This window comes from Triturus cristatus, chromosome 6 (genome assembly GCF_964204655.1).
Source record: "Triturus cristatus chromosome 6, aTriCri1.1, whole genome shotgun sequence".
In the NCBI taxonomy this organism is placed as follows: Eukaryota; Metazoa; Chordata; class Amphibia; order Caudata; family Salamandridae; genus Triturus; species Triturus cristatus.
Window position 1 is genome coordinate 1866302373 of NC_140589.1, and position 24940 is coordinate 1866327312.

At 40.0% G+C, this 24940-nt stretch overlaps 1 protein-coding gene across 1 annotated transcript; it reads left to right on the forward strand.

The window, feature by feature from the left end:
• The first annotated feature begins 5900 nt into the window (after positions 1–5900).
• LOC146822228 (uncharacterized) lies at positions 5901–21660 on the forward strand. Its single transcript, XM_085609989.1, has 3 exons — positions 5901–6334; positions 7203–11017; positions 21597–21660. The coding sequence occupies exons 2-3, from the start codon at positions 7899–7901 to the stop codon at positions 21658–21660; spliced, it is 3183 nt and encodes a 1060-aa protein (XP_085466115.1). The 5' UTR covers positions 5901–6334; positions 7203–7898.
• The last annotated feature ends 3280 nt before the right edge of the window (positions 21661–24940 follow it).

Consider the following 24940-nt stretch of genomic DNA (forward strand, 5'->3'; position numbering starts at 1 on the left):
AAACCGTAGGTTTCACACATGTTATAGTTAGCTGGACATTTCCCTCGTAAAAAAACCAATGAAATTCCCCCGTTATAGTTAGTGCAGGCAACTATAACTCACGCGACCGCAATCCTCTGCTGATGACATATGTGTCTTTATGAAAAAAAAATATTTGTAATATATGTATAGCTAAAATTTAATGGAAGAAGACATGGGCAAATAATTGTCTAAATACAGTATTAGCATCAGCAGAGGATTGCGGTCGCGTGAGTTATAGTTGCCTGCACTAACTATAACGGGGGAATTTCATTGGTTTTTTATCAGTAAAATGTCCAGCTAACTATAACATGTGTGAAACCTATGGTTTTTTCACTGAATATATATATATTTATATATATATATTTATATATATATATATTCACTTAAAAAACCATAGATTTCACACATGTTATAGTTAGCTGTACATTTCACTCGTAAAAAACCAATGAAATTCCATGTTATAGTTAGATCAGGTAACTATAACTTGCGCGCCCACAATAAACTGCTGATGACGTCACATATTACATCACTCATGACATGGTCAGTGACATCACTCATGACATCAATGATGACATCTGAAATTACACATTGTGGATTGCGGTCGCGCAAGTTATAGTTACCTGATCTAACTATAACGTGGAATTTCATTGGTTTTTTACGAGTGAAATGTACAGTTAACTATAACATGTGTGAAACCTATGGTTTTTTAAGTGAATATATATATATGACATGAACAAAACCTACTAACGTGGGATGAAAATCAATTTCTAAAAAATGACACCCCCACCACTCCCACACTATATTTACTGCCAAAGGTGCATAAAAACAGTAGTAATCCACCTAGTAGACCTATAGTGTCCTGCAAAAATAGTCTAATGGAAAATACCAGTATCTATGTGGATTATTTCCTATTTCCCTTTGTCAGAGAATTTACATCCTATTTAAGAGATACGACCGATATTCTCCACAAAATACAAAACATCACAATAGGGGAGAATGAGTGGTTGGTCAGTCTAGATGTCGAAGCTCTGTATACGAACATACGGCATGAAGATGGTCTAAAAGCATGCAAGTTTTTTCTAGGGAAACGCAGAGCTGAATCCCTACAACACACACACATGTTGTTGGAAATGATTGCAATGTGCATCAAAGAAAATGTTTTTATGTTTGAGAATATACATTACAGACAATTGCAGGGAACTTCTATGGGCACCTGCTTCGCCCCAAGCTACGCCAATCTCTTGGTGGGCTGGTGGGAGAAACAGGTGCTCTGGAATGACCTAACTGAACAATGGTATAGTAATGTTTCGAAGTGGTTGAGGCATATTGACGACATTTTCTTTAATTGAAGTGGATCTGAAACTGACCTTAACCTTTTCATTGATTGCTTAAACCAGAATGATGTTAATCTAAGATTCACAAGACACTACAGCCAAAGTCACATTGAATTTCTAGACCTAAAGTTGACTATTGAGAATGGGCAAGTCAGTACTAATCTCTTTAGAAAAACAACAGCAGGCAATTCTATTTTACACTCCTCCAGCTCACATCCAGATGGGGAATTCCCTATAGCGAGTTCCTTAGAGCCAAACGTAATTGCAGTACCGAGGCAGCATTTACCAGAACCAAGCAGGAGATGAAAGCAAGGTTTAAGGAAAGAGGTTACTCGAGAAAGGCATTACATCAAGCAGAAAAACTAGTAGAAACACTATGTAGGGAAGACATTCTAAAAAAGAGTAGAATCAAAAAAAGAAAACAAACAGAAACTAAGGAACCAACAAGGTTCATTACCAGATACTGCAGCCAATCCAACCAAATACACAGGATCTTAAGGAACAGATGTGATATCCTTAGACAGGATCCCATCTTGCATAACAAAATAACTACTTCCCCATCGATTACTTTCAGAAGGAGTGCATCACTGAGAGACATTTTAGTACATAGTCACCTTGGGTCCAAGGGCAGCAATTGGCTCATGAAAAGTAAAGGCTTCCGCAGATGCGGCAAATGCAAAGCCTGCAAACATAGTAGTAATGACACCAAAACTGTTCTTGAAAGGACCAAGACCAAATTGAGAATACCCAGTGCAATAAATTGTAATACTGAGTACGTAGTGTATGCCATTGTCTGTCCTTGTGGTCTCTGGTAGATAGGTTCCACTACATTCACTGTGAAAACACGAAGCTTGGAACATTGGCGTGCGATCACAAATAATGATCAGAGCTATAGTACAGCGTGACACTTCTCCAAAGAACATGAGAGTGACTGGACCAAAGCCAGATTTTTTGGACTGGATACAGTCAACCCAAATCCAAGGGGAGGTAATAGAATAGCTGCATTACGCAAACGAGAATCACGCCTTATTCTTCTAGCAGGTACCAAATTCCCGAATGGTCTGAATCAGGATGAGGAATTGTACAGCCACCTGTAAACCATTGAATATACAATTTTAATCTTGCCTTGACTGAACACTCGCTCCTTTCTCTCTTCTTCACATTTCACACCCTTTATGTTTTTTAACAAAAGTTTAGCAGTATCTGGAGTTGTGCACATCATTGATGTAAAGTGATTGTGATTGAAATCTTAAATTGTCATGTGTATTATGTCCTATCGATGGACATTGAAGGGATATTAATCATGTGGATTTATTGTGTTTTTTTCAGGAGAGGGCCTCTGCAAACACACCACTTGTGTTAGCGATATGAGCACTGGAGTGATGGGTTCATCACCCCCCTATCTACTCCGAGTTATCGTATAGTTTCAGTAATGTAAACAGGGTACTACACCCTCATTAAGTTTAAACTAGTCACTTCACTGGTGGATACTACCATTTTGTTAACAACATTAGAAACAACGGTTTTGCGGAATTAAATATCGAGCCTTCTCTCTCCAGTATATCAACACAGTGGAATTTACTCTAACCAAGCAATGACTAATTATAGAACCAATATGGTTGATGGTTTCTGTGTAAAAGGGGTACTATGCCTAGTATACAAAGTTTGTCACCGACACAGCATGAGAGATGCTGGTGTAAAATATGGTGATGAGAGGAAACAATAACATACATTCATCCAATACCATACTCATAATGCACTCAAAAAACAGAGAACTGCTAGTCTTAATTTTACCCGTTGTAACACAGTTTGGCACCAATTATTGTTTTGCAATGTGATGCAACATTTATTTAACCATATCTTTAAATAGCGTGTGACTAGATGCGGAGGTCATGTGACCAAGACCACTGACGTGGTTGAAACGCGTCGTCCTTGTCTGCAATGAAATAAAGAACATACCTGCAGAAACTGATGGTGTGGGCTCGATTCTGTCCGTAAATATTGGATTGCGATTTTCCAAATATATATATATATATGGATATATATATATATATATTACCTACTGGCGGTCGCCAGTAGGTAGTTATAGTTAGGACCACGTTTCCATAGGAAATCCGCAACATTCTATTTTGAATAACTTTTGCGCCGGTCGACGAATCCTCGCGAATTTTTCAAAATAGGTGGGGCGCTACGCTCCGCTCCTTCCCTGAAAGTCTCGGGGGGATTCGTCAAGCGGGGGCTGAGATAAAAGGGGGGTCCCAAAACGCGTTTTTCCCATGCATTTTTCCATAGGACCTTTAGACAGGGCTACAGCCCGAACGGCTGAACAGAATTACTAGAAATTTGGCAGAGAGGTAGTCCTCAGGTCAAGGAAGTGCCTTTTGTAGGTTTGGTGTAAATCTGTTCAGTAGATTCTGAGAAAATAGCCTTTAAATCAATATATATCTGAGCCAGCTTACGGTGCGCTTACCATACGCTTACCGTACGCGTACGGTGGCGTGCGCGAGCGCGATTCTGATTGGCTCTTAGATCTTAGTAAACATTCGAATCGGTCGAAACCAGGAAGCGGCGGCCGCCATTTCGTGTGTTTCACTCAGAAAAAAAAGAGTGATAACAAGAAAAGGGGGCAAGGAGGAGAGTTACAGACCCCCTAACATTTGTAAGGGGGTCAAAGAAGGACAGAAAAGTACAAAGAAAACATCATTGAAGTGTACACCATCTCCTCTATAAATGTCTTGCATGTCATAACGCAAGTTGTTGTGGTAAATGGAACCCATACCATAGTCACGGAGGAAAGCAGAAACAGATTTGTTGACGTGCTTTCTTGCTTTGTCAATCTGCGGACAGAAATGATTGGACCAGTTCCATTTTTGCCTTTGGCATATGTTAGAAAACACAAAGGCAGTTTTAGGGAAAAGTGAAAACAGTTGTGCAAAGGTCTCCTTCATAAGCATTTCCAGACCTACCCCAGTCAAAGTGCCTAGGTCATTGCCACCACAGTGCACTATTATGAGGTCAGGGTGTTGGATGTGCATGAAGGATTTCACCAATGGCATCAATTGGTGCCACTTTAACCCTCTCTGACCAATCCATTTAATGTCTACATTTGGCAAAGCAAGGTCTCTCACCATACCTGTTTTCTCTGCAAACTTTTCACTCCAGAAGACATAGCTGTGCCCTACAATCCACACTGTGAACATCTTCAAAGGAGAACTGGATGCACTCAGGAGGTGTATTTCAGTAGAATGGCAATATGAAAAGAAAGACAGTTTGGAAATGGAGGCATACATATTTTTTTCAACAAAAAAAAGAACTGATTGGCTGTTTCATACCATTCTAGAATAAAAACTAGGCTGTATGTGTAAATTTATAGATGCATGTTTTGTATTGGTACAGAAAAATGTGTTACCAAAGAACAGTACTATGGATTTGCTGTTAGGTTTGAAAAGTCAAGCACTCTTGCTCTGTGGAATTGAAACATTGTTTGGCGAACTTCTGACCTGACTCCACACAGCAGTGTTCCATGAGCTGTTGCTATGGTAGCAGGCAGAAGTCAAGTTGGGGGAAGGGTACTAGGCAGAAGTCAAGTTGGGGGAAGGGTACTTTTGGAAAAGGGTTGGTTTTCAACCAATAGAAATGTGTGATTACATTTGAAAAAAAGGGGCAAGCACTGAGATTTGAAACTAACATGTATATGTGTGGAAAAAGAGAGGGAAAGTTTGCCATTATCTGGTTCTGCTGAGAGGAGAGAGGTGTAGAGAACAGAGATCCTGGCTCTGATAATCTGCTGTTTGAGTGCCACATTTCTTTCACAACTAACTAATTTTAAAGGTGAGTTTAGAGTCTGAGAGGGGATGTATATGGTAAATTAAGAAATGAATAATAGAAATGCAATTCTTTTTGTTGAAGTTGTGTTTATTATTTTCTGTTTTGGGAGAAATTTAAATGTGAGGAACATGTAAAATAATATGGACTATGTTTTCACAATAAATTAAGGTGTACTGGTATAATAAAAGAATAGTTTAAGGGTTTGAGGTTGGACTCAGTAATGCAAATACATTCAGCATCACTAAGGCTGGTTGCCCTTGCTGGAGTGTAGGCAGACACCCAGGTTACAAATGATGCTGGTCTGAAAAAGCAGTTTGGACATGTGCTTTGTAAAAAATCTGAAAAGTGGATTCATAATGTGTCAGTCTGTAAAAGTGTTTATCACTTGCCAAAAAAAAGAGCAGTAAGTGTGCTTTCAAATTGGCAAAGAAATTTCGTTTTGTGACTAATGTGAAAACATGACTCTGTGTGCAAATAGGAATTACAGGCAGAGATTTATTGCGTATTGCTCTGGTGATTTCACAGTTGCATTAGATGGAAAGGGGGAGACATTTTTTGGTGCAGAAGCAGAGTCTTAGCACACAGGTAGCTGCTTACCATGTGGAATCATGCACAGTATTCACAAGCGAGTGGGGTTTGAGGTTTCAGTCAGTAATGCAAATACATTCAGCATCACTAAGGCTGGTTGCCCTTGCTGGAGTGTAGGCAGACACCCAGGTTACAAATGATGCTGGTCTGAAAAAGCAGTTTGGACATGTGCTTTGTAAAAAATCTGAAAAGTGGATTCATAATGTGTCAGTCTGTAAAAGTGTTTATTACTTGCCAAAAAAAAGAGCAGTAAGTGTGCTTTCAAATTGGCAAAGAAATTTTGTTTTGTGACTAATGTGAAAACATGACTCTGTGTGCAAATAGGAATTACAGGCAGAGATTTATTGCGTATTGCTCTGGTGATTTCACAGTTGCATTAGAAGGAAAGGGGGAGCCTTTTTTTGGTGCAGAAGCTGACTCTTAGCACACAGGTAGCTGCTTACCATGTGGAATCATGCACAGTATTCACAAGCGAGTGGGGTTTGAGGTTTCAGTCAGTAATGCAAATACATTCAGCATCACTAAGGCTGGTTGCCCTTGCTGGAGTGTAGGCAGACACCCAGGTTACAAATGATGCAGGTCTGAAAAAGCAGTTTGGACATGTGCTTTGTAAAAAATCTGAAAAGTGGATTCATAATGTGTCAGTCTGTAAAAGTGTTTATCACTTGCCAAAAAAAAGAGTAGTAAGTGTGCTTTCAAATTGGCAAAGAAATTTCGTTTTGTGACTAATGTGAAAACATGACTCTGTGTGCAAATAGGAATTACAGGCAGAGATGTATTGCGTATTGCTCTGGTGATTTCACAGTTGCATTAGATGGAAAGGGGGAGACATTTTTTGGTGCAGAATCAGACTCTTAGCACACAGGTAGCTGCTTACCATGTGGAATCATGCACAGTATTCACAAGCGAGTGGGGTTTGAGGTTTCAGTCAGTAATGCAAATACATTCAGCATCACTAAGGCTGGTTGCCCTTGCTGGAGTGTAGGCAGACACCCAGGTTACAAATGATGCAGGTCTGAAAAAGCAGTTTGGACATGTGCTTTGTAAAAAATCTGAAAAGTGGATTCATAATGTGTCAGTCTGTAAAAGTGTTTATTACTTGCCAAAAAAAAGAGCAGTAAGTGTGCTTTCAAATTGGCAAAGAAATTTGGTTTTGTGACTAATGTGAAAACATGACTCTGTGTCCAAATAGGAATTACAGGCAGAGATTTATTGCGTATTGCTCTGGTGATTTCACAGTTGCATTAGATGGAAAGGGGGAGACATTTTTTGGTGCAGAAGCAGACTCTTAGCACACAGGTAGCTGCTTACCATGTGGAATCATGCACAGTATTCACAAGCGAGTGGGGTTTGAGGTTCCAGTCAGTAATGCAAATACATTCAGCATCACTAAGGCTGGTTGCCCTTGCTGGAGTGTAGACAGACACCCAGGTTACAAATGATGCTGGTCTGAAAAAGCAGTTTGGACATGTGCTTTGTAAAAAATCTGAAAAGTGGATTCATAATGTGTCAGTCTGTAAAAGTGTTTATTACTTGCCAAAAAAAAGAGCAGTAAGTGTGCTTTCAAATTGGCAAAGAAATTTCGTTTTGTGACTAATGTGAAAACATGACTCTGTGTCCAAATAGGAATTACAGGCAGAGATTTATTGCGTATTGCTCTGGTGATTTCACAGTTGCATTAGATGGAAAGGGGGAACCATTTTTTGGTGCAGAAGCAGACTCTTAGCACACAGCCAGCTACTTACCATGTGGAATCATGCACAGTATTCACAAGCGAGTGGGGTTTGAGGTTTCAGTCAGTAATGCAAATACATTCAGCATCACTAAGGCTGGTTGCCCTTGCTGGAGTGTAGGCAGACACCCAGGTTACAAATGATGCTGGTCTGAAAAAGCAGTTTGGACATGTGCTTTTTAAAAAATCTGAAAAGTGGATTCATAATGTGTCAGTCTGTAAAAGTGTTTATCACTTGCCAAAAAAAAGAGTAGTAAGTGTGCTTTCAAATTGGCAAAGAAATTTCGTTTTGTGACTAATGTGAAAACAAATGTAGTAATATATTTAAATAAAATAAAGGAATTTTTTTGTAGTTTTTTTCAGGTATTGCTGAAGAGCAGTGAACAAAATTTAAGATGCCTACAAAATCCAGAGTAAAAAAAGAGCAGAAAAAAAACCTATATTTGAAGACAACTGGAGGACCTAAGTTAGTTGAAGATGCTCATGTTGGGAAGAAGAAAAAATCTTCTGGTAAGCAAACAAAAGATTTTCTAAGGAACATATTCAAAAAAAGGAAAAATGTACAAAATGTCTGTACTGGAAAGAATGATTTCAATCGAAAAGGACAGGAAAAAATTGAGAATTTAGTTAATGCAAATATACCTTCTGCAACTAAAAAGATAAACTTAAACAGAAAAACAGCGTTTAAAGAGATACGTAGAAAAATGTTTCAGAGGAGAGTTATGTCCAATTTGATAAAGGATGTGAAGAAATATAAGCAAAAGGCAAAGTTTTATAAGAGAAAAAAAGAAATTGAAGCCATTGCAGCAAAGGCATTAGAATTAAAAAGGAAACTATTCATTTTAATTTTGAATAGGATGCGTACATTAGACAAAATGGTTAATGTACTGAAATCACATAGCAAAAGGAAAAGAGTAGTGAACAGAACAAACTTTTGTAAAGTGTTTTTAGGAAAATGGATGCATAGTTCAAGTAGTGAACCTTTTTTTAATGAAGAGAGTTATTTTCAAAGTAATAGTTTGCTGCATGCAGTTGACACCAGAGGTCGTGCTTATGAAGTGAAAAATGGTTGCATAATGGAGAAGGAGATAATGGTTCCAAGAGATGAGGTACAAGTGATGGCGGATGAGGCTATGGGGAGACGTCCTAAAGCCCCAGTGTACACTTGGAATTGTAGTAGTATTTGCACTGTGCGTCAGGAATCTATTGATAAATTTCGTGAGTTTCTAAGAGAATATAGCAAAAAAAGTGTGAAACAGAAGATTAAGGTGCTTCAAAGTCTAGATCCATGCAGAGTGAGAGAGAATACTGGTTTGCAGGGTCATTCTCTGGCTTGTCTATCTAGAAAAGTGTGTAATAGTGTTTTCCATCATTTTAGGATGCTGGCTGTTCATCATACTGAAATGAGAAAGTTTGTGAGACGGTTGTATTTTGCTAAAAGTCCAGCAATAAAGTTAGATGAATTGAATAGGGCTCTGTTCCGTGGAACGGTATCAGATGTAGAGAAGGTTGTTGATGAAATTCAGTTTTGTTACTTTGGTCCTGAACAAAACAGTGCAGAGAAGGACACAGTAAATGAGGAAGAAGTGGAAGAAAATGTAGAACCCTCTGTAAGTAAGACATTTAATGATCACATAACAAAATTTGCAATAATCTCTAATGAAAGACCAAATATTACTTGTATTTGTTGCCGCAGAACTCATTATAGAAAACAAACCAGGTATGTTGATCTCTACAGAAAGAGTGAAAATGAAGATAATTATAAGTGGAAGGATTTTGCCACCTATATATTTCTTGAAAATTGTTTTGAATTGGGTGAAGTTCAGCGTATTTGTAAATACTGTTACAACAAGTTAGAGGAAAATAGAATGCCGACCAGAGCTGTACATAATAATTTAGAATTGGATGCTATTCCTGCAGAACTTTCTGAATTAAATACATATGAGTCTATACTCATTCAATGTGTTCATCCGTTCCAGACCATAGTACGTATGGAGCCCAAAACTGGTAAATTACCTCCTTCAGATTTACTGAGAGGTTTAAAAGGTAGAGTGGTGTATTTGCCCTTGGATTTGAAAAAAAATATGGAAACTATTGATGCGGATACTTTGGAAACTGAACCATTAATTATTCTGGTTAATGGTGTACCTACAAAAAATAAGAAGATTTGGCAGGAGCTGGTAGATGTACGGAAAGTACAAAGAGCAAATTTGTATTTGAAAAGGAATAACAAATGGTATGAATCAATTTATATAGAAGAAGAAGAAGAAGAAGATTTACAAGAAGACACAGAAACACCAACTGGACAAATTGAAAAAGTGGACAAGTCAAAGGAAGAAGAAATTTATGAACATTTTAGCATACATCCTCTTCATTCAAAAGAAGTTATGGGAGACAATATTGATCTATTTCAGATGAAGAAAGCAAAAGGAACTCCCGTGAGTGTATGGGAGGAGAGCTTGGAAGCTCGATGTTTTCCCCAGCTGTTTCCTAAAGGAAAAGGAGGACGATACGATGAACGTCCGGAACAGATTCCAGCTTCTGAGTATCGGACTACAAGACTATATGCTGAAGATCCCAGATTTCGACAAAGTATTCCTTATTTGTTCCATCTTTTATTTGAAAGCGACTTGTCTGCACTGTCTTATGCAGTAAATCACATTTTAAAAAGTGGAGTACATTTACAAAATGTGTCTGCTAAGGATTTTATGGAGAAAGTGCAGCACCGAGATGATCATTTGGAAACACAACTGATCAATCTGATGGCTTGTCAGCGTGGGACAAATGAATATTGGTACCGACGCCATGGTGAATTAAAATGCATGTTACGGAATTTAGGAACTCCAACATGGTTCCTTACCCTAAGCTGTGCCAAGTACGCTTGGGATGATTTACTGGATTTTCTACGAGAGGCAAATTCAAACATTAAAAACATCGAATACAAGACAGCAGGAGAACTGTGCTCATTGGATCCGGTTAATGTTTGCAGATATTTCAATCATAGATTTGAGGCTATGATGTCCTTCATCTGCAATAAAAAAAATCCACCTCTAGGAGAAGTAGTGGATTTCTTTTGGAGAAAAGAGTACCAGGCAAGAGGTGCTCCTCATATTCATATGCTGTTGTGGATCAAGGATGCCCCAAAGTTTGGAACAGATACTGATGAAGCAGTGTTATCCTTCATTGAAGAATATGCAACATGTGCTATACCAAAAAGCACAGAAGAGAAAAAGTTAAAGGAGCAAGTTTTACGTTTCCAAAGTCATCGGTGTGGAAAATACTGTCGACGGAAATACAAGAGCAAAGATAAATACTACACTAAATGTCGATTTGGATTTCCTAGACCTGTTCTTTCAAATGGAAGAGTTAACAGTTTTATGTCAGCTGTGAGACATACTATCACAAGAAAATCACCTAAGAATACCTACAACCTTAAAAGAAAAGAAGAATCAAAAAATATAAATGACTACAACCCAGTGATTTTATCCATGTGGAACGCTAACATGGATATACAGTATGTAGCTGACAATTCCATTGCTGTTGCTCGATATGTAACGTCTTACATTACGAAATCAGAAAAAACAGAATTGAAGGAAATGTGGGAAGAGATTTCTCACGAGAAAACTGTCAGTAAGAAGCTGTACAGTTTCAGTTTGAAGATGTTATCGCATCGAGAAATTGGATCCTACGAATGTTCAGATAGGTTATCTTCTGCAAGTCTCTACTCGAAATCAAGAAGAATAATTTGGGCAAGTTTAGGCCTTGCAGCAATGAGAAATCGGGTACTGAAATCTGTTGGAGAAATTGAATATTTGGCCGAGAATGACCCAGAAAGTACAGATATTTTGAAATCAAACATGTTGGATACATATTACCCAAAGAGAAGTCATCATCTGGAGAACATGTGTCTCTATGAAGTGCTGCAGAACTACATTTATTCACGGAAAGCCGCAGAAGACATCAACAATGGAAAATATAAAGTCATTGGTGAGGAAGGATGTTTGGTGAAGCAAACAAAAGGAAGTTTGATAAATCACCGGAAGCTGAGTTGCGACACTACTGACAAAAAGGAATTTTACTACTTGGCTCTTTTACAGCTGTTTAAACCATGGCGTACAGAGGATGAACTACTGGGAGAATTTCAAAGCTATGAAGATTCATTTAATGCTTGCAAAGACAGCATACAATGCAGAACATTCACAACTTATCTGCAAATGTTAAATGAAGAAATTGAACAGGAAACTGCAATTGCAGCAGAAATAGCTAGAGACAGTTCTCAGGACAGCCAAAGTTCAGGAACACTCAGTCAAGATCCCCTAGGACAACCAATCGTTGAAAATGAAGCATCAATAGCCATGAATGAAGTGGAAACAGCTATGAATCAAGCTCAAGAAGAATTTATAGACTTACAAAATTTGGAAAGACAACTGAATCAAGAGCAGCAACAAATTTATGAAGAGATCAGAAACAAAATTGATCACGGATTTCTACATGAAAAAAAAGAGTGCTCATGCACATCATTTCATCCAATCAGGATGTATGTAAGCGGACAAGCTGGAACTGGAAAAAGTTTCCTAATAAAAGTCATCAGAAGCTACCTACAGCAAAAAACGGATTCTACTTTGACTTGTGTGGTTACTGCTCCAACTGGGTTAGCAGCATATAACATAAAAGGAATCACTTTACATCGTTTGCTAATGTTACCAGTGGAGCATGAGAACAAAATACAATACAACAAGCTAACTGGAGAAGCATGCTTGGAAGTTTCAAGAGTATTGAAGAAGATGCAAGTTCTCATTATTGATGAGGTGAGCATGGTATCGAACTTAATGCTTGCCTTTGTGCATTTAAGAATGCAGCAAATTCTGAAGTCAGACTATGACGTGTTATTTGGAGGAAAACACGTCATAGTTTTTGGAGATCTTTTGCAACTTACTCCAGTTAAAGGACAACCAGTGTTTAATACTGTGACACATGAAGACACGAAGAAGTCATTGGGAAGCATAGGTAATACAAATATTTGGTCCTTCTTTGAGTACAAGGAACTTACAACTAATATGAGGCAAGCAAACGATGAAGAATATGGAAGTATTCTGAAAGATATCAGGATTGGACTCCTCACAGAAGCTGGCAAAAAAGCATTACAGACTCGGCTGCTACATAATTTATTTCCAAAGGAAGAAATAGTTGCAGAGAAGATATACAAGAACATTGCAGAAAACAAAAGTGTCATCTGCTTAATGCCAACTCTACGTGAATGCTCAATATTCAATGAGGAGCTTTTGAAATTGGAAAAGGAAGATATCAGGAAATTGGAAGCAGTGGACAAAATTGAGGATGGAAGAATTACTGTCACATTAACAGGCACACTGAAAAATAAATTGGATTCACTAGAGAAGAAGATTTCCAAAACAGCTGGATTAGAAAAAAATCTATATGTTTGCATGAACTGTAGAGTATTTTTAAGGAGAAATTTGGATGTTGAAAAAGGTTTAGTTAATGGAGCTATGGGAAGAGTTGTGGGTTTTATTAATTATCAGAAAAAAGATGGAATTGAATGTTTAAAAATAAAATTTGATCAGATAGAAGAAGTTAAAGATATTTGTCGTTGTACAGTTCGTTTCATGCTTGTGAAAGACTTATATGTACGTAGGAAGCAGTTTCCGTTTTCTCTAGCATATGCTGTAACTATTCACAAGTCTCAAGGATTGACTGTAGATTGTGCATTTGTGAACATTGGTTCAACTGTGTTCAAAGAAGGTATGGCATATGTTGCTTTGTCACGAGTGAAAACATTATCAGGTTTATTCATGATAGACTTTGATGATTCAAAAGTTAGTGCTGACACAAACTGTGTAAAGGAGTATAATAGATTAAGAAGAAGCTATGCTCCTCATTTAGGTCAGTATCCTGTGTTGGAGAAACGTGTAGTTTCTCGTAAAAGGAGAAATGAGAATATCTGTAATGAAGATGTAGAGAGGAGGAAAAAAAAGAGGAGTGATGTAATTGCAAGCAAAAAGAATAAGGAAAATGAAGAACAGGTTGTAGGATGTTATTTTGAAAATAGCTCTGGTGTCAACTGCTACGCTAATGTAGTGCTGAATGTTGCATTTTATCTGGAAAGTTTGCAAGAGCAGATAATAGTAAATCAGGGAAAAAGATTCTGTACTGTGCTGAGTCTCCTTTTTGAAAAGCTGAGTAATGATAAAACTCAAATAGAAAGTGCTACTGAAATTAGAAAAGTTTTAGATGTATGTTCAGGACGAACACAGTTTTCTCAAAATGTACAGCAAGACGCACAGGAATTCTTGATTTATTTTCTTCAGGTACTGGAAGAAGAAGGGGTTAACATTGAAAATGTATTTGGTCTCTCTTATAAATGGGAACATAGTTGTGAAAACTGTTATAATATATGTGGCTCTAATGTTGATTCTGAAAGGTTTATTTATTTAACATTGCCAGAGAGTAAAACAGTCACTTTTGCTAAATTAGTTAAAGATGCTAATCATAGCATGCAATGCAGTGAGTGTAAATCTGACATGTTTTCAACATTAATTTTAAAGGAATACAGACAGTATGTAATTTTAATGATGCAACGATGTAGAGCTGATGGTTCAAAATTGGATACTTTAATAAAGAAGTTTACAGGACAGCAATTATCAATTTCAGGAAAAACTTTTGTAACAGTTGCAATAATTTTCCATGATGGACCTACTGTAACTTCTGGTCATTACACAGTTTATCTTAAATGTGAAAAAGGCTAGACACTGTGTAATGATTCCCAATTGATTTTTAAGCAACGTTTGCCTTTTGATTTAGCAAATTCCTATCTAATCTTCCTGAAACCTAAATTTTAGAGAGATTTGACAACATCTGGAGAAAACAATTTTACCATTTTATTGGATTACCATTTGGAATTTACAAATAAAAAGATTTAACAAATTATCATTTGGCCTAATGGAAAGGTAACCAATTGTAATGTGGAATTTTTCCATTTTTTAAGGAAACTTTGGAAAACCAAAAATTTAGAAAAAATCGGTAACATCTGCACAATTTAAATTTTGGAATGTTATTGGATTACCATTGGAATTTTTTTCAAAAAAGATTTTTAAAATTACTATTTGGCCATGCGGAAAAGTAAACAATTCTATTGTGGACTTATTTAATTATTAATTAATCTTTCGGAAACCAAAATGTTACAGAGAAACGGTGACATCTGTACAATTTAAACTTTTGTTTTTTATTGGATTACCATTGGAAATTAAACAAAAAAAGAATTTTAAAATTACTATTTGGCCTAAAGGAAATGGAACCAGATGTATTGTGGAGTTATTTGACATATATTATTGTGATTATACTTCTGAAACAAAAATATCAGACGGTATTTTAAAGAAATAAGTATAGATATTAGATGATATTTTTTTAGAATATTATGCATTTCTTTAAAGTTATGTTTATGAAAAAAGAGATTCTGGGCTTTTTTAAAAACAATCTTTGAGATTGTTAATTTTTTTTGCCTGCTGTTAAATGATGAATGCAATTGCTTTCACAATTTATAGTGAAATGCAATATTTTCTGAAAACAGCAAAAAAAAGGCAAAAATATTTTTTGAAAAATATGTAAATATGTGTACTGTATTATTAAATGTTTTATTAAATATTAATACTTTTTTCTTTATTTTCAGATTGAGATAGAAAATTTTCGAAAACTATAACCATTTTAAAAGCAATTAAAAATAAATTAAATGAATAAATCTTTTTTTGAGTGGGTATGGTAAGTCAATAATGTCATGGTCCCTTTTTTCCACTTCTCTACAATCACATTTGCAGTTTTTAATTGTAGTCTCTCAAGGACCTTGTAATGTGATAATTGATTTTTAGTGTTTTTTAAAAAAAAAAAAAAAAAATTACGCGTACCGTATAGATGAAAGATGAAAGGTAAGGTTGGCTCTTAAAAGAGCCGTTGTGTTCATGCAGGGACAGAGGAAAGAAAGATTGGGAATATTAGACGGTACGACAAGTGTGCTGATCTATTTTACTGTTCACTAGGGAAACACTGGTCTCCCTATAAGTAATTAGATCGTGACAATGGGCGCACCGTACTTCAACCCTCGCAAACCGAGGGTTAATTTCCAGAGGACCAGAAAAAGGAGATGCTCCCCCCACAGATGAAGGGCTCACCTGACCTGCAGAAGAAGGAGTCGGCTCTGCAGATGATGGTCCAGGCTGAGCTGCTGTGGATGTGCTTGGTTGATTTACTGAAGGGTTACCTTAAGTAAGTCGAGCATGTGTCCTTCTGTGTACATCCTTAAGGTGTCTCATCATGGTGTGATTCCCAAAGGAATACTTCCTGTCAGGATTACCTCTTGAGAGTACACGCTTACATAGCTTGCAAGTCACTAAGGGTGCATTTACCTTTTGCTGGCCCTCTGGAAAAGTAAAATAATCCCATACGTAAGAGGTCTTTTGTTTCCTCGATCTCTGCCTCAAGGTAGTGCTGCTAGCCTCACTCTCAGAAGAGCTCTGCTGTTCTGCCATCGTATCACAAAGACAACCCAGCTCCTTCTCCTAAGGGATCACAAGCAGAAATGAGGGGAATGGGTGTGGTGTAGGAGAGTTCTAGAACTGAAAGTAGTTTCAACCAATCAAAAGTTGTGTTTCATGATCACATGACCTACCGTACGCTTACGGTACGCTTACGGTGCGCATACGGCAAAAGTACGCATGCGCGTAAAAAAGACACGCGCTTGCGCGCATACGCATAACAGTCACTCCCCGACACTTCCGCGTAACGTGCGCGTGTAGCGTACACGCGTACGCGCCCCACGCGGACTACGCGCGGCTACGCAAATTGCGTAACTATACGCAAACAGCGTAGATAAATTACGGACATTGCGTAAACCGTACGCTTACCGTAAGCTTACGGTACGCGTACTAAAAAAAAAATTAAAAAAAAAGGAAAAAATGTATTGCTAATAAATTTTACCTGTTTATTTTATAAAATATATTAAAAAAAACGTATTATAGAATTTTAAAAATTTAACCATAGTCTTTAAAAAAGGATAGAAAATTAAAATAAAAATATGTAAAAAAAAATAGAAGAAAAAAAAAAAAATTTGCATTTAAAAAACCTTGCAAATTCACTGAAAAAACCATGGGTTTCACACACGTTATAGTTAGGAATTAGCATTTAAAAAACCTTTGAAATTCACTGAAAAAACCATGGGTTTCACACACGTTATAGTTAGGAATTAGCATTTAAAAAACCTTAGAAATTCAATGAAAAAACCAAAGGTTTCACACATGTTATAGTTAGCTGGACATTTCACTCGTAAAAAACCAATGAAATTCCCCCGTTATAGTTAGTTCAGCTAACTATAACTCGCGCGCCCGCAATGCACTACTGATGACGTCACATATTACATCACTCAAGACATGGTCAGTGACATCACTCATGACATCACTGATGACATCTCAAATGACATCACTGATGACATTATCCTTGTGACAGAGTGGTAGACCTCCTCTCACCCTAATATAACCTTTGATACAAACATTCAAAAATAGACACTAAAATTTTCAAAACAATGGACATACCAATAACAGTTACAACAACCTATTCAGTAATTCTAAGATCCACATACACATCCACTCATCCACCAACAATCCTATACAGTCACTCATACATGTACTCACACATCATATGTACTCATACACCTAAACATCCTGTAGCACAATCCCACTCATCCATAGAGTTACTCACACACATAGTCACTCATGCTAATAAAGAATCAAACATCCATTTACTTGCATATACAGTTATACACACACCAGCACACTTACTTTTACAGAAACTTACACATACGTAGTCTTTTTAACAATCACTTATAGAAACACATACTTATTCATACAGGAACTCTTCCAATCTCTCACTCTCACATATACTCACTTATAAACAACAATAGTCACATATACTAGTTTAAAACATATGTAGTTACTTATGAAGACACTATTGAGACAGTCATTCACTCACTAACACACCCATGCACACACTCATCCACCCATACAGTCCTGCACACATGCTGTCTTCAACACATACAAACAGTGAGTCACTCATTCATGCATCTATGCACTACGTAATACCCCTCACCGCACCATGAAGACACTCAGACACTCATACTGATACTCAAAAAACCAACTATTCAACATTCCTGGTTTCTGCAAAGACACGCATAAGCGGCTGCAACCACATACCTGCAGCACGGAGAGTACTCCTCGAACGATCCAGTACTACGTAGTAAAAAAGCTCCATATTGGTAATCCTCATTTTATAGGGTTCTAGGAACTGGGTCATTGTGTTAGCTGTCAGCCTTACCAGCTCGTGTGTGTTACACTATATTTCGCATAACCACTGTCAATGTGTCCAGTGCAACATATCTTATTCCTAAATTAAATTCACCCGTATCGTTGTGTATTTCTGATTTTGCTCTTGGGTGCGAACTGTGTGCCTGCAGAAGAGAGTTACAAGATGTAGGCTTTCGGTGCATTCTACTATGTATTTGATCTCCTGAAACATATAGTTCAACATCTATGAACACCATTTTTGTGTTGCTGCTAACCATAGTGAATGACATGTTGTACTCATTATCATTTAAAAAGTCATTGAACAGATTTAACCTACGAGTAGAACCGGTCCAAATCATAATACAATTGTCGATAAATCAACCCCAATAATGTATGTCATTCATCCACTCCCGGCCGCGAGGGCCCCAAATATGCACCGCCTCAAATCAACCCATAAACAGGTTGGCATAAAAAGGTGCAACTCTGGATCCTATTGCGGTCCCGCAGAGCTGCCTGTATCATTATCAGTGTTACCCCTTCGCTTCTAGGCCTTTCTCCCCCTGTGCTAAGCCTTTTTTTGGCTGTTTGGGGTAGTTCGGGCCTAGGCCCCTGTAACTTTCGGTATTCACAGAAGGCATTTAGGAGTCCTAAAGTTAGGAGTCCTAACTATACTACTACTAAACTGAGAAAAATCCTAATTTTAAGACTTTCGGTATTCACAGAAGGCATTTAGGAGTCCTAAAGTTAGGACTCCTAACTTCTGTGAATACCGAAATGAGTAAGTGCCTTCTGTGAATACCAAAATGAGTAAGTGCCTTCTGTGAATACCAAAATGGTAGTAAGTTTAGGATTTTGTCTTAAGTTAGTTCTGTGAATCGGGGCCTAGCTCTGCCGGCACCTAAGGAAACCTAGCAAACCTATACATTTTTTTAAATTAGACACCCAGGAGAATCCAGGATGGGGTGATTTGATTGGCTCTCACCAGGTTCTGTTACCCAGAATCCCTTCAAACCTAAAACTTTGTCCAAAAAAACACATTTTCCTCACATTTCTGTGGTGGAAAGTTCTGGAATCTGCGAGTATCCACAAAATTCCACCCACCCCGCGTTCCCCAAAGTCTTCCAAGAAAAATGGTACCTCACCTGTGTGGGTAGACCTAGTGCCCGTGGCAGGAAACGGCCCAAAACTCAACGTGGACACACCCCTTGCCTGTCGCAGGTACTTGACCCACCCACACAAGTAAGGTACCATTTTTCTCAGAAGACTTTGGGGAATGCGAGGTGGGTGGAATTTTGTGGATCCACACACATTCCAGAATTTTCCACCACAGAAATATGAGGAAAATGTGTTTTTGCTTTTTCAAATTTTGAGATTTGCAAGGGATTCTGGGTCACAGAACCTGGTGAGAGCCAGGCAAGTCACTCCATTCTGGGTTCCCCTGGGTGCCTAGTTTTCAAGCATGTATAGGTTTGCTAGGTTTCCCTAGGTGCCGGTAGAGCTAGGGTTCAAAATCTACAGCTGTGCACTTTGCAAAATAGTGTCACTTTTAACTGTAAAATGTGGTGTGTCCACGTTGCGTTTTGGGCCGTTTCCTGTTGCGGCCACTAGGCCTACCCACACAAGTGAGGTACCATTTTCCTCTGAAGACTTTGGGGAATGCGGGGTGAGTGAAATTTTGTGGATCCACGCAGATTCCAGAACTTTACACCAAAGAAATGTGAGGAAAATGTTTTTTTTTTTACATTTTGAGGTTTGCAAGGGATTCTGGGTAACATAACCTGATGAGAGCCAGTTAGATCACCTCATTCTTGATTCCCCTGGGTGTCTAGTTTTCAAAAATGTATTAGTTTGCTAGGTTTCCCTAGGTGCTGGCAGAGCTAGGGTTCAAAATCTACAGCTAGGCACTTTGCCAAAAAAGGGTCCGTTTTCACTGTGAAAATGTGGCGTGTCTATGTTGCGTTTTGGGCCATTACTTGTCATGGGCACTAGGCCTACCCACACAAGTGAGGTACCATTCTTCTTGGAAGGCTTTGGGGAATGCGTGGTGGGTGGAAGTTTGTGGATCCATGTAGATCCCAGAACTTTCCATCACAGAAATTTGAGGAAAATGAGTTTTTGTTAACTGAGTTCGAGGTTTGCAAGGGATTCGGGGTAACAGAACCTAGTGAGAGCCACACAAGTCACTCTATCCTGGATTCCCCTCAGTGTCTAGTTAAAAAAAATATATAGGTTTGCTATGTTTCCCTAGGTGCGGGCTGCGCTAGGATCCAAAATCCACAGTAGGCACAGTCCGAAAAAAAAGTCAGTGCCTAGTTGGCTTTCTGACGCCCTTGGGAGGGGGGAAATCAGGAGCTACTGCCCCGATATGCCCCAGAGGGGGGCAGAGAGACTGTGGCTATTCTTTTGGGGGGTCTGGGGCATTGGGATGCCCATTCTGGTCAGCCCCCACCCCTGTGTATAAAAAAGCCAGCATATGCGCTGGCGCATAGTGGCCTTTCTGCCCCCCCCCCGGGGGGGAGATCAGGGGCTACTGCCCCATCTACCTCCTGGTAGGGTCAGAAAGACTGTGGCATTTTTTGGGGGGTGGGTGGGGGCATTGGCATGTCCATTCTTGGCAGCCCCCACCCCGATCTTTGGAGGAAAAAAAAACCCTGGTGGCTAGTGGGCTTTCTGCCCCCCCCAGGGGGAGCATATAAGGTGCTATTGCCCCATCTGCCTCCCAGGGGGGTGCAGAAAGACTGCAGTATGTTTTTTTGGGTGGGGGCATTGACATGCCCATTCTGGGCAGCTCCCAACCTTACCTATATAAAAAATAAAAATCCCTGGCGCTTATTGCGCTTTCTGCCACCCCTGGGGGGCAGATCAAGGGCTATTGCCCCCATCTGCCTCCTGGGGGGCAGAAAGTCTTTTGTTTTCTTTGCGGGGTAGGGAAGGGGCATTTGCATGCCCATTTTGGGCAGCCCCCACCCAGGGCCTATGATGAAAATAATCCCCATCATCTAGGGTGGGGGGCAGATTAGCGCCTACTGCCCTCATCTGGCCCCCGGGGGGTCGGAAAGACTGGAATTTTGTGGGGGGGAGGGGTTGGGGCATTGGCATGTTTATCTTGGGCAACCCCCACCCCTAAATTCAGCGGGGGAAAAACCTGGTGTCTAGTGGGCTTTCTGCCCCTCGGGGGGGCAGATTGGGGGCTACAGTCCTAATCTGCCCCACAGGGAGGGCAGAAAGACTGTACCTTTGAGTGGGGGCATTGGCATGCTCATATTGGGCAGCCCCACCCCTAATTATAATTTAAAAGAAAATCCCTGGTATCAAGTGGGCTTTCTACCCCCTTGGGGAGCAGAAAGTTTGTGCCTTTGTGGCGGCGGTGGGGGTATTTGCATGCCCATATTGGGCAGCCCACACCCCAAATTATAATTTTAACAAAAATCCCTGGCATGTAGTGGGCTTTCTGCCTCCCCGGAGGGGCAAAAAAACGAAATATGCCCACATTTTTATGGTGGGTGCAAAGGCCCTTGCCCAAGGGGCCGCTCACCACTCCCTGGTGCCTAGTGGGTGGATCCCTGCTTGGGGATCGCCCTCCTGGGGTGATCCCCAAGCAGGGATCCACTAGGGAAGGGTACCACTCCCCTTTCCAATGATACCTCTCCTGACATTCTACGTGCTCAAGGGGCTGAGAAATCCCCCTGAGCACGTAGAAAGGAAACCTCCTGGCTCATTTTAGTTTCGATTTCACTAAAATTACATCAGCGCAACGTGCACGCTGATCGTCATTTCAGGGAAACCAGGGGAGGAGCGTCAGGAGCTGGGGTAAAGGGAAACCCTCTGGTGCCCGCACCAGAGGGATTCCCTGGGTCATGGCATCGGACACGCAGGAGCTGTCCAATGCACAGGACCACTTATGCATCAGACAGCTCCCACGCGTCCGACGCACCGAAGGGGTTAAGAGAAAGGTATTATTTCTCAGTATTAGTTGCGCCATCTCCAGCAACATCCCAGAGTGTGTCATGTAGCCAATTTGTCGTTTGTTCAATGTATACCTCTCTCATATTCAATGTTGGTATTAAGTTAGACTACATCAAATGACAATAGAGTCATACCTGGCTCCCACTTCACATCACATAGCATATTGAGTAGATGCTTCGAATCTATTATGTAGGAGGGCATGTTAGACACAAACGGTCTCAAGTAAATGTCTACATACTGTGAAAGTTTTTCAGTTGGCGCCCCGATTCCCGAGATAGTTGGCACTGGATTAACATTCAGTTTGATGTAATATTTCACATTGCTCAATTGCATGAGAATTTCATTGCCATAATCAGCTTTTCCCATCACCACCATACAGCCCCCCTTATCTGCCTCCCTGATAATTATATCACGATCCTGTGCGAGTTCTCTAAGGGCAGCTCTTTCAAGAGGGGTTAGGTTGTCTTTTACATAGTTCTTCTTTTTACTGCTCTTTTTATCTTCCCATTTGTCAATGTCCTGTAATGCCACCTTGTGAAATAGATCAATACTGTTGCCAGTCTGTAACTGGCGCGTCCACCTTGATTTTACTTTGAGGCCACTATCCTCACTCAAGTCACGACTCAATTCTAACTCTTGTAATAGTTTATGAATAGTCACAGGGTCAGCCTCACTTTCGGGGATTGATAGTAAAAGGGCTGTGTTCTTAATATCAGCAATGCTGCACATGCTAGAAGACATTCCACATTCAATACTCTTGTCTGTCGTGTCTTTACATGCAAAGAATTTAATTAATTTCAACTTTCTTATAAATCTATATAGATCTATCTTCATTTCAACAGTATCAGAAATCTTAACAGGGCAATACCTCATACCTTTACTTAGGACAGAAATCGGTTAATTCGTTAATTTTTTGTTCGACAAGTTATAAACTTTCATGTTCAACCCAGATCCCTCATTTATTTCTGCTTGTTCTGGTTTGCATTCCCGCCTCTCTCCAGGTGTGTTTCTTCCCTCTGCACCCTCTACTGGGTTTTGTGACTCTCCTTCCCTTGGTCTCGTATTTAAATCTTTATTGCCCATCCGTATTCTCCACACTTCCCTTGTGTTTGATTGATTCGAGGTACCCTCTCCAGGGTCCTTGTCCCCACTGCTAGACACATTGCTAATTGAGGTCACACTCTTCTCACTGATGGACGATGTCCTGCTTGTACCTGTGGTTGCATCTTGTCTGATCAAATAATCAAACATCGTGGCAAATGTGAATACCCTTCCATTGAAATAGTCTGCCTCATCCCTCTTAAGTTTTCTAGCTTTGCGTTGTTTTATTTCTTCCTCATGTTTACTTAGAATACCCTCCAAAATATCATAGTTTTTCTTTGTGGGCTCTTCTAGATTTAGATCTGCAATTTCTTTCTCTAGTATATCAATCTCTGGGGCCAATTTGTCAACTTTCTGCTGACATTTTCTATAACAATGTTCGTAAGGTTGTTAGAATTACTGGTGAGCTCCTTCTTCCATTGCGAGAGGAGGTCTTCCTCTGAGTCGCCATATGTGGGGAAGACCTGTGAACAGAGACCATGGAGTACCCTGCCTAGCCTCTTGTACTGCCTTTTCCAGCAATTAAAAGCATTCGACTGTAGCCCTGACACGGCTCGAAGGAGTGGGGCAAAGGATGCCGATTAGGACATCAACTTTTTCCAGGGCTCATGGGAGAGCCTTGAATGCGCATACATTGATAAAGCACTTCCAACAGTGGGTAAAATTAAGGACTTCACCGACCAGAAAGCAACGCATCACTCATTCAGAGGTGTCCAATCAGGGCATGCGATATCGCTAATTAAGGGAGGTGAGGACCAGCAGGCGCTTTTAGGCTGTTTCCACCCTTTGATAAAGAGGATATCTCGAAACGCGTCAGGGCAACAGTCGAATGCTTTTAATTGTTGGAAAGGGAAGCTGTTCGTACCATTAATAAAGGCCGTTCTTTGGGGAATGGCTGTCCTTTGCTCGAGTGCGGCTCACTTTATCGACCATCCCCACTGAGCTTGATGTTAAAGCGGCCGTCCTGCTGCTGAGCCTGCAACTCTCCCGAAGATGGGGGCCACTGAGCTCGTGAATGAGGGGCTTGAAGGAGTGAGGCAAAGGATGCGGATTAGGACAGCAACTTTTTCCAGGGCTCATGGGAGAGCCTTAAATCTGCATGCATTGATAAAGCGTTTGCATCAGTGGGTAAAATTACGGACTTCACCGACCAGAAAGCAACGCATCACTCATTCAGAGGTGTCCAATCAGGGCATGCAATATCACTAATTAAGGGAGGTGAAGACCAGCAGGCGCTTTTAGACTGTTTCCACCCTTTGATAAAGAGGATATCTCGAAACGCGTCAGGGCTACAGTCGAATGCTTTTAATTCTAAGAAAAGGGAAGCGGTTCGTACCAATAATAAAGGCCGTTTGTTGGGGACTGGCTGTCCTTTGCTCGAGTGCGGATCACTTTATGGACCATCCCCACTGAGCTTGATGTTAAAGCGGCCGTCCTGCCGCTGAGCCTGCACCACTCCCGAAGATGGGGGCCACTGAGCTTGTGAATGAGGGGCTCGAAGGAGTGGGGCAAAGAATGCGGATTCGGACAGCAACTTTTTCCAGGACTCATGGGAGAGCCTTGAATCTGCATACATTGATAAAGCGCTTCCATCAGTGGGTAAAATTACAGACTTCACCGACCAGAAAGCAATGCATTACTCATTCAGAGGTGTCCAATCAGGGCATGCAATATCGCTAATTAAGGGAGGTGAAGACCAGCAGGCGCTTTTAGACTGTTTCCACCCTTTGATAAAGAGGATATCTCGAAACGCGTTAGGGCAACAGTCGAATGCTTTTAATTGTTGGAAAGGGAAACTCTTCGTACCATTAATAAAGTCAGTTTTTTGGGGAATGGCTGTCCTTTGCTCGAGTGCGGCTCACTTTATGGACCATCCCCACTGAGCTTGATGTTAAAGCGGCTGTCCTGCCGCTAAGCCTGCACCACTCCCGAAGATGGGGGCCACTGAGCTCGTGAATGAGGGGCTCGAAGGAGTGGGGCAAAGGATGCGGATTAGGACAGCAACTTTTTCCAGGGCTCATGGGAGA

Excerpts from the sequence above, each read along its gene's own strand:
- LOC146822228 (XM_085609989.1), top strand. The coding sequence starts at position 7,899 with ATGCCTACAAAATCCAGAGTAAAAAAAGAGCAGAAAAAAAACCTATAT. Across the intron at positions 11,018-21,596 it reads AACGCTAACATGGATATACA|CGCAACGTGCACGCTGATCG; the intron begins GTATGTAGCTGA and ends AAATTACATCAG.